The sequence below is a fragment of the Eschscholzia californica genome, unplaced genomic scaffold, assembly GCF_041429995.1.
Source record: "Eschscholzia californica isolate CP2 unplaced genomic scaffold, dmEscCali1.0.p SCAF_1, whole genome shotgun sequence".
NCBI lineage: Eukaryota > Viridiplantae > Streptophyta > Magnoliopsida > Ranunculales > Papaveraceae > Eschscholzia > Eschscholzia californica.
Genome location: NW_028238198.1, coordinates 75,415,667 through 75,426,765, shown reverse-complemented (window position 1 = coordinate 75,426,765; position 11,099 = coordinate 75,415,667). Strand labels below are relative to the sequence as shown.

The 11,099-nt window shown below is 34.3% G+C and overlaps 1 protein-coding gene across 1 annotated transcript; it reads right to left on the bottom strand.

The window, feature by feature from the left end:
• Window positions 1-4,303: 4,303 nt before the first annotated feature.
• Window positions 4,304-9,363, bottom strand: LOC147569168 (bidirectional sugar transporter SWEET17-like). Its single transcript, XM_086655607.1, has 6 exons — window positions 8,562-9,363; window positions 8,413-8,449; window positions 8,092-8,305; window positions 7,859-8,020; window positions 6,676-6,795; window positions 4,304-4,726 (listed from the first exon to the last, which is right to left on the bottom strand). The coding sequence occupies exons 1-6, from the start codon at window positions 8,593-8,595 to the stop codon at window positions 4,553-4,555; spliced, it is 741 nt and encodes a 246-aa protein (XP_086511733.1). The 5' UTR covers window positions 8,596-9,363; the 3' UTR covers window positions 4,304-4,552.
• Window positions 9,364-11,099: the final 1,736 nt, after the last annotated feature.

Here is an 11,099-nt window from a genome sequence, read left to right as displayed (position 1 = left end):
ACATCGGGCGGAGGGACCGAATGGAGGATAAATAAGAGAACCCAAGAAGGCGCATCCAGATAGGAGAGAAACCTCTTTGTATATACCCAAAGGGCAGATTGCCTTACTTTTATATTCATCTGCCATCTCAGAAGGTGTGATTACCTCAGCTACCTTTTTTTTTTGTTGAACTAGATTACCTCAGCTACCTAGTGAAAATACCAACATAATCCCTTCCCCGTATGTATTAATAAACACATTGTTTTGAGATATCAACTTGTCAACACGTCTTTTAATTAATCAACAGGTCCCCACCATAAGTAATAAGAGGAATTTTTCTCAAAGAAAAAGTAATAAGAAGACTTTAATGACAGGAAGTATTGAAAGAGGAGACTTATATTCTAACCGCCACCGTAATTTATTAATCTATAATTTATCTCAAATTGTTCCCAACAATTTTATAAATTTATAAACAAATTCGTTTTTGTTCAAAAATGTTTTGCATTTCTTCTTTTACATTTGACAAACACATACACTAACATTTTGACTAAAACATTTTTCAATTTGTCTTGTGTACAACGAAATGGTTCCGTATTTTTCGTTTTATTTTTCGCATGTTTTTTTATTTTCGAAAGAAACAATAGACTAATGCACCTTTTAATTTGTCTTTTGCAAAAATTAAAATATTATGCATAATATCCTTTTTATTTGACAACCCCATTAACGGAAAATTATATTTTGGTCAATGCATTACATATGTTGTTAAAAACATAATTATGTATCACTACAAAAAGCCCGTAGCTTATACATTTGTAACGACCATAGCCGTTACAAAAGACTTTTTGTGACAGCTTTATGGATAAAAGCCGTTGCAAATGGTTCTTGTACGACAAATAATAGACTATTTGGTGGTTGAGCCGCTACAAATAGTCATTTTAAAAAGAAAAAAAAATCTTGGAAACACGTTGAAAAACAGTTGCTATATTTTACGACTTTTTAATGATTTTCCCTATTTGAAAATCAGAAAAAATTTGACCCAAACAAGATAACTCATTCATCATCGGTTAAACAAGAACTCAAACAAAATCAAATTAAATTAACTAATAAACTACTTGAGAATCTCTGTAAGTTTCCTAAGAGATTGATAGTTGTTAATTAAGTAACAATGCAACACTGAATTAGTTACCAAGATCTTAAATGCAGATCTCTAAATGCATTTAAAATCTTTACAAATAGTATGTGATAGGTTTCATACGCAATGAGAGTTCGAGCAAATCTCTAATCGGCTTGGATCCAAGTTTTTGCAAACTGTTAACAACCCTGTCAAAACGATGAATATAAGCATATTAGCTCCTGCATTTGTTAATAAGTGTGGGAGAAGTCTTACCTCTTGAGCTAGCTTTTGGGGTGAAAGAGGCCCAAAACCACCCAACACTGGTATCAGAGCCCGGATAATAACAAGTCTCGGCCCAATAACTATTGAAGTTAAGAGCCAATGTGTGAGGGGGAGATTGTTAGGTTAATCCCACATTGGTTGTGGAAGGGGCAGGGTGTGTGTTAATAAGTGTGGGAGAAGTCTTACCTCTTGAGCTAGCAGGGGTGGCAATTTGGTCCGAACCGGCGATTTTTTTTTTCCAAACCCGCCCCTAATGGGACGGGTTTTACCGCCCCGTTAATTAAACGATTCGGGTTTAGTATGAAGTTAAGAAAAACTAATCGGGTTCGGGGCGGGTTTGGTATTAGATAGTAAACTCCGCCTCGAACCGATAAGTATGTTATATATTAAATATATGTTTTATTTAAGGTTATGTTTCTAAAACTTTAATCTTATATTATCAATTTAGTTACTTATGTTTTATATTATTTAAGTAGTTGTAGTGTTTATGCAAAAACTCAAAGTCTTACAAAATTTTGTTAATAATTGTTATGTTACTTCAAACTAAAATAACTTGTGTGAAAAAAATACTTTAAACCCGACCCGATCCGACTCGTTTTATATTAAACGGGGCGGGGCGGCGCGGTAATGGTTTAACAATTTTTAATTGGGACGGTTATGGTAAATGAATATCCACCCCCATTAATTATTGGGACGGTAATGGTAAAACCCGTTTACTAACGGGACGGAGTTGGGAAGGGGATGAACCATCCCAAACCCGCCCCTTGACATCCCTAAGCTAGCTTTTGGGGTGAAAGAGGCCCAAAACCACCCAACAACATTTAATTTTCTTTTAGCATCTCTATGAAAGATTAGCATTCTTATATGATAAAACATAGAGAGAATGTGACTTGAGATTTCAGTGTAACTTGATATAAGTATGTAAGTTGAATTCAACTGAACATCCTTAACAAAAAAAATAAATAAATTCAACTGAACAGTGAGTACCTTACTTTCACGGTTAATCTGAATAGTGAGATGTTACTTAAGACTTTGTTGCAGCTTGATATTCTAAGTATATAAGTTAATTTGGTGATGCATTACAATGAGATGGCACGTATAATATATTACATGTTGTACGCAGTTTCTGGAGTTAATAGGGCCGCAACCATTTTCTTGAGGTCCTCGCCTAGGCGAGTTTAGATGAGGCAGCTGCCTTGTCATCTTGTCCTACGCCTGATATCAAAATGTCTTAAAACGGTTTTGGTTGATACCGTTCAATGAATGTGTTAAAAGAATAGGGCACAAATCAAATCGATGATAAGAATATGTAACTGGAACAAATCATAGATGTTGCCCAGATTTCAATCAGGAAAAGATTATTACCCTTTTACAAGAAAAATACTGTAATACAAGAAAACGACAGATGAGACCTAGAAACTGATAGACGAGTCAGTTCCCTGCTACACTCTCGAGTAAAAAGAAGGTAGAGGTCAGAATAGTTTAGAAAACTCATCAGCGCATTTGTTTTTTCCATCTTTGACAAACATTACGGACATGTCAGGTGCTTCAGAGTTTAGAGGGCCACGAAAAGACAACAGAAGTAAAAACTGCAACATCTACGTCTCTTCATCCTCATAAAATTTGATAAGAATGCGAACACCACTAATAGTTAACAATCCTATTTTCGGCTATATAATAGATGCAAAAGACACCACCAATAGTGATATACATTACCTAATAAAGACAGGATGGAGAAAGAACAGTTCTCATAACAAAAGGAGAAATTCTATTCATCCTTCCATTTGGTCCCTCCCACAGCCCCGCTTGATATGGCGACATATCACATGAGCGTGGAACAATTGAAGATAATGGTGAAAGTATATGCTCAAGTGATATGTCGCCACACTAGGAGAGCTGGGGGAGGGACCAAATGGAGGGATGAATAGAATTTTTGTAACAAAAGACAGATTTGAAAAGGTACAAATTGTTATTCAGACATATCTACTCAACTGGAAGTTAATGTTTAAGTTCAAAATGGAACGAAAAGTGGTAGTTACTTGATAGAATTAATTACCAAATCTATTATAATAAATCAGCTCGGTCGGTTAGGGAGGGATAAGACTGATCGTCCATTTTTGTTGGGAATTTGATAGAGATCACATCCGACTGCTAGTATAAAATCTTCTTTTGTGTAAATCGACTCAAAATAGAAGGGTATTAGTGTCAATAATTAATTTAAAACTCGGAATCAATTGCAATCTCCCTAAACTATCTTTTTGTTCAAACTATCAAAATTACTCTCCACGTATTTTCTCTCTCACGATCTCCCACAATCTGTTACACTTTTTTTTTTCCTTTTCTGTGTTTCTCATTCATCTTCACCCGAAAGAAAAAAAAAAACAAATCCAATTCAATTTTTTTTTAAATGCAGGTTTCTCTCTATATCTTTACCTATGGTGTAAATTAGAGTTAAATGTGATTTACAGGCGTTAGCCAAAAAAAATTTGCCGTGTCCTACGGACACGACGGAAACCTAGTTACATATAAAGGTATAAGAAACGATCAGATTATTATCTTTTGTTTGGGCTTTCTTTATTGCCTTGATACCTGATAAGCATGTCACTCGATAAACCATTTGTAAAAACGTCCACATGGGCTTTGTGCAAAACATTTTAATTTTTGTCTGGTTTTAGCTCATTGGAGATCCCTAGCTGTCTTAATATAACTTTTCTTACAACCAATGCTGCTGGGCTTGGGCTTTATCTTGCCTGGATTAATCAATAAGCATTTCTTCAGTAACTGGGCTTCGATTAGGAAGCTGAACTTTTCTAACTATAACGGCACATTTCCTCCCATCAAAACTAATGACACCCTTAAGTTAGATTATCATCTAGTTAGCACAGCGAAAATAACCCACATAAACACAAAAGCTTATGCACATATATATATCTAATTACAATTAAATTAATTAAATTACTCCCCCACTCGTTTTGACAAGCACTAGCGTGAAAAAAATTACCCATTTCACAAATAACAAAAAAGCGAAGTAGAAAAAGAAAGTCAAATATGTCAAACGAAATACACTATATAAAAAGAATCAAAATTTAAATCATGGCTCTCGGCATTGTTGTGAGTTCACTCATTCGGCTGCACATAAATATCTATTTCTCTTGGACGGTTGCAGAGACATGGGCTTTAGACTTGGGCATGGGCCTGTTCAATTTGATGGTGATTAGAGGACAGAAGGGGTTCATGTTGGTCGATACCATTAGTTGATTTTCTCTCCGATTTTCTGCAGCAGGGGAACTTGTAAATGGCATAAAGAATCAGCTGAGCTAGTCCAAGTATGAATCCGGTTCCGTTTGGTATCTGTTCCATGAAAAATATCAAAATTCATTATATAAAATCACATTTGGTCTCTGTGGATTTGCGTCAACTTTTCAACAACTTTTGGTTATAGTGATCACCAAGTTGGTTTCCACCCTCTATGTAAAAGATCCGACACACAGAATCACATCCCTTAATGTATGTTCACATTTCAAAAAAACAAATAAATAAATTGTGAAGCATATTCACCTAATGACCTAAAATTAGCTTTTGAGGTGACCAAGAGACTACCCCAATACTGGCACCAAATAACATGGTCAACAAATTTGATAAAAGTAGCTAGTCTACCAAATTAATAATGGATCATGTATGACGAAAAGACATCGGTAAACTATAAACTCTCAATTTGAGAGAGAAATGATCAAGTTTTCAATTCTTTCGACAATTTCTTTTACCAAATTTACACGAAAATTGGCCATTACAGTTGCTCTCTTCTTTGTTTTACTGTCACTTGTCAGGATTTTTTCTTAATACTCACTGGAGAATATAGGACCTACATGGCTACATCATTATGTTATCTCGGAAGGGACATGAAAAATGTGGTGCCTGGTTGGCAGGGCCGTGCCTGAGAATTTGAGGGCTCAGTGCCAAAATTTAGTTTGGGCCTTCTATATAATCAAAATATAAAAAAATATACACAAATAATAAACACGCTCAAAATAATTTGACCATGTAAAGATAATTGATTGTTTATTTATTCACTCAAAATGTATTGTTTGAAAAGGCATTCGACACAAAAAAAATTTACTTGAAATTTTTCTCCTTATATTTTTAGAAGCGAAATCATCAACTAACGGTTCGTAATCATCTTGTCTAAGAATCCACTTTCAGTGCAGCAAAGCTAATGAAAGAATTGTTCCACTCACAATTTTTAAGAAAAAATTAACTATTAAGAACTCTAACAGACTAATCAATTTGATAGAAATTTAGTCGTCATGGAAATAGATGAGTTTTTTTTTCAAATGGAAAGATATGATTTGTAATAAGAAAGGAAAGAAGAAAAAACAATATTGTAATGTGTAATAATAATAAAAAGATAGATCGAGAATAAAATTTGATAAATAAAAAAAGCCCAAAAAAAACTAGAAAGAAAAATCCTAATACCAAGAGAAAGTAGGGAAAGAGAAAAAAATTTAATATTCCTAGCTAGGTTTTACCCTAATTACTTTACCCTAATGGTTGTAAAGTGGGGCCACGGGAGTTTACCCAAATTTAATTGTTGAGTAAGGTAGAGAGAGAAAAATTGAAAGGGACCGTCAGACATGGTTGTAAAGTGGGGTCAGGTGAATTTACCCAAATTACTTTCTCACGGAAGGTTACCCTAATTGCTTGCCTCTTTAATTTTGACTTCCCTTTTTGAGAGAAATGAATTTGACTTTCAAATGGGAAGGGAAATTAACTTTTTTGGGCCCACTGTGAGTGGGGGGCCCAGTACGGTTGCTCTGCCCGCACTGGACACCGCACGGCCCTGCTGGTTGGTGCTATTGCTACCTTCTAATAATATTATATATAAGTCGCCTACTCATCTTGGCTCCATCTCTCGTACTCTTTTTTTTTTAAATCGACCTCTCTACTTTTTTTTTGTTGAAATAATTATCTCTCTACCTTATCAACACTTTTTATTCGTCTCTTCAAATATGAAATATCTTACCCGATCCCTCTTAATTTTATCGCCCGCCCTTTAAAATATTACTAAACCTCTTACCAACTACACCCACCAAGTGGATATATATTCCAATATTGTAGACCTAATTTTTGTTTTTTATTCTTAGTATCTTCATCATGGATTGAATCGTTTTTGACCTCTTACAAAAGAAATTTAAATTCTTTAAATCCTTTTTAGAAAGAGAAAGGGGATAATATAGGCAATTCGCTCAAGTTCTTTATATTTTTGTAGGAAGAAAAAATATATACGTAGAGAGAAAACTTACTCCGAGGAAAAGGTCTTTTTGAAGGTAAGCATAGAAAGCCCAAACCCCACCATTCAAGAATAGAAAAAATGAGAGAAAGAATGGCATGTACTCCACGCTCTTACTTGTCACCACCATTTTCTGTTTACACGACAAAAAATATCTAAAATTAATATTACTTCACAATATAATCAATACTTTATCAAAAAATTAAACACATTTTGTATGATATGTTTCATATATTTTGTTTTTGATAAATCAAATAAGACAACAGACATGACTTTGATGAATAGCATATTTTACTTTTTTTTTTTTTTTTGTTAAGAAATAGCATATTTTACTTGGTTTTCGTCATTTATCTAGATGAGCAATAAGTGTACTCATTTTGTGTTTCTAATGATAATGATAACCTTTGGAGGACGACAACTAATACTCGAGATAGGTTGGTAATAAAAAATAGAGCTATCACTGATAAAGCCAAGGTCGTATCTCTCACCTTCACTCGACCACTTGCTCTCTCTCATCACCTTATATCTACCTCTTGTACTTGTATATCAACCGAAGTTGAAGAACAAAAAATAGTTATGCACAAAGTCTCATTGCACGAACCCTTCTAACGTGAGGAAAGTAACTACGAGTTGAATTAGTTAAAGTCTACGGCCAATCTGAATACAATTCCCTCGTGTGAAAATGTTGTTCAATAGATAATTTTGGTAGAAGAAACTTGCCTATCAATCTCATGTGTTAATTTGCAACAAAAAAATAAAATAAAAAGGTGGATGTAATGTGGCTGTCAGATCTTGTCTTTTATCTAAGGATTTATTCCAATTGATAGTTGGATATTATAAATGTGAAGAAAAGTAGATCACAAATTTAATTAAGGAATTAATTAACCAAAATTACATAATGCTTCTCCCAACATCTAAATTTCATCCAGTGAGTAAATTTTTTTACTCAAATATGTACCAATTTTTTTCATACAAAAATCATATTTTCTTTAGAAGATTGAATTTTATTTAACCTGTAAATTCCACTATTATTGACAACCAAGGGTTTTCATTGGAAATAAATAAAATATATATAAAAAAAATTATCGTCCGAAAAAAATCAAACATAAATTAAACTAACTTTTCTGAAATCTTACTTAAATGGTCAACACGAAAAAAAAAAAACCCAAAATCAAAAGTTAAAATTTTGCTCTTACCATGACTCCTAGAGGTGAAGCATACATAACAATATTCAATCCTGCACCCAATATTCCTATTGCAGTAATACGAAGATTGCCTTCCATTGCAAAATGTGTAACTAAAAACACCGTCAAGAAAAATCCCACATCCAGTCCCCCTGCTAATACTGCAGTCTTAACCTGAAACATTCGTAAAGATACGAGTTATGCCTAGTATATTTAGACAAACATATATATTGGAAAATACTTACCCTTGATTGTGATGTGTTTGCATATACTAGAAATAAGATGATGTATATAATTTCGACGATCACACCGAACCCATTAATGGTAGCAACAAGATAAGAGCCGGGTCTTGTAAGTCCATAGTAAGTCCATAGAGAAGAATTCAACAAAGTGCAAATGTAAGGTAGGCTTTCGAATTCCTCTGTCGATTTGTTTCTAACTATTCGATAAAACGTATCTCTGAACAAATTAAGAACATTAAATCACATAATCAAAATCAATTGATCAAGATATGTAAAGTTATGAAGCATAGATTTTTAGTTGAGAAGAAGTTTAAAGGAACTTACATGGGAGAAAGAAAGACCAGAAATGAAATTATGTTTCCTGCAAAAGATAAAGGTGAAATGGAAGTAGTCAGAAATTAAGGCTTAAGGAATACACAAACAAGTCACATGTTAAATTTGGAGCGGATGTGAATGTTTTTCAATTTTCTTACCTATTATTCCAACATAGAAACTAAGGGCATCCATCAAAGAAGAGGAAAAAGAGAGAGAGAAAGAGAGTTGAGAGAAAGAGAGAGAGAGAGAGTTGTGTGTGCTGATGAGGGCAAGAAATAAATGTCTCCCAGAAAGAAGGTAATGTATTTGATATTTGTAGATGGAATAATTATAATAACATCTCTGGTTGTCCTACATGATGGCCTGGACTTGTAAAATGGGGTAAATTCTGTTTTCTCTCCCCACCTGTGATCAACTAAACATTTTGGTCCCTTGATTGGCCAACATGGCATTTGATCCTCTGACTAACAGTAGTTACATTTGGAAAAAGTTAATTACAAATTTTGGTTTCAAGTTTTTCGATAACATATGTGTTGCATTCTCTTTCCCTCTCCACCTCTCACATCTTCTTTTCATTCTCTTACTCATGGTTTCTCAATGGAGACATACGTACATGATTTCCAACAATTGAAGTCTCACTCGCCGACCGATGAAAATGAAGAAAGAGGAAGTCACTCGTCGATAAAAACGAAAGAGATTGAGAAGTAGGGTTGTCCCTTTGTCTCTCTCTTCTTAAACCCTAATGGATATTGAGGGTGAAAATGATATATGACCCGCCCACATACATGCCCTATGTGATTAAAAGGACAAGGGGTAAAATCATCATTTTATATATCATTTTGCACATGAGAAATGACAATTTTGTTCCTTGTCATAAATGAGGCGCTCAACTTTGACGATTCGTATCTGTATGGAGGGAGGGGGCTCGCTCTCCTTACTATATCCTGATCAAATGAAGGTAGAAAGGTTAGAGTTCAGAATAAGATAAATAAGGGTTCTTCGAGTCGTCTCTATTTCTATCTCTCTTTGTTTCAATTAGTCGGCAAACTTCATCATCGTCAAAACTGAACTTTCTCGTAACATAGAGTGTTAACTATTGGGGTAAAGCGACCTGTTAGACAACCTAAAGAGCCAGTTGGTTATTTTTGGGGCAAAATAGAATTAACACTTTTCCAATTATAAAATTTCATGCCACGTTGCCAAACAGAATGGTAGTTGGGGGATACATAAATTTGGATAGGCATGTTTACATGGGTAGTAGTCTTTGTTCCTAACCCGAAAGTAGGGAAAGGCAGATCATATACGGTTGTACGTTGCTCTCCAGGTAACCCAGCTGCCACAGGCCCACAAATATGTGGATTACAAAGTGATCCAACCGGGTAAAATCCGTATCCCATTGACCCGTAAACCCGGGATAGACATTTTTGGACTTGCTTTCAGATTGAGTTAGCTGTACATACATGGACCCCACTTGGTGGACCCTCACCTGTAACTGTGAATCACATGTCTCAAAAGTCAAAAACTTTTAAATTTCTTTTATTCTTTAAAGAATTCCCATTTATCATTTTTTAGTACTTATTTTAAAATGAGTACTTTATCAGGTTTTAATTATAAATATTTGGATGAGGACCCGATCACAATAAATTTGGTATCGACAAAATTTAATGGTGAGCACATTTCTCCGATAATCTTTTCTATTTTAATCGCCCATCACATGGACTAATATTTTATTGTTACAATGGAGTACTATTATTTTGCCAACTCCTACCGTTTGACACGATCATTAAAAAAGTTAGTCTTTATGAAATTAAAGTCGACACGTTCTATGTTACTTAAATATGGTCCAATGTGTCCCTTGCCCCATTAGACTATACTTGTGTTGATGTCTTGCAACAAAAAGATAGTTGTGTTGATGTTAATAAGCAGTCTCATTCAATTTTGTTGTTTTTTTCATACTGTCTCATTCAACTCTGGTTGTGTTTTGATTCCATTATATACTTATTTATTTTTTGTCGTCGCTTTAGGATAAAAAGAAAAGTTTGAGAGACATAAAGATTTAGTCAATCAATATTGATTTTGGGGGATACAAATATTATAACCAAAAAATTCACTTGATTGTTTGTGGCCCCTAATCTTCGTTTTCCTCTTCACCTCTCCTCAATCAACACAACTTTCAACTACCACCACCACCGTTTCCGACCACCAAATTGTCTCTTTCCCTCCCATTATCTCTTCTTAATCGTCTTTTCTCTTCATCTCTTTCATCACAACTACGATCTTCTTCTTCGTAGGGTGAAAAATTGTTTGCTCGACACAACTGCAGAATTACTCTCGTTACGAGACTCACCATTGTCGGTCTATCCTTATAATTTTAATTTTTCGTAGAATTTTACTAACAAATCATCGGAATTTGATCCCGAGCTTTTTTTTCCCTTCCAATTCCAACTCCCCTTTAACCTCATTATTGATTATTACTTAGGTTAAGTTCTGATGTTAAACCCACGTGGTCAATTTCAGCATCCATTTTCTCTTAAGTCTCACCTACATTTTATGTTGATTTGTTCTTTACCATCAACTTTCTCAACTAAAACAAACATAATTTCCATTTACCAAAATCAACTAAATCATCAAGATCCTAACACTATGTATTAAAATCAGATTGAATTGCATAAGTTGTGACTCAAATATACTATAAA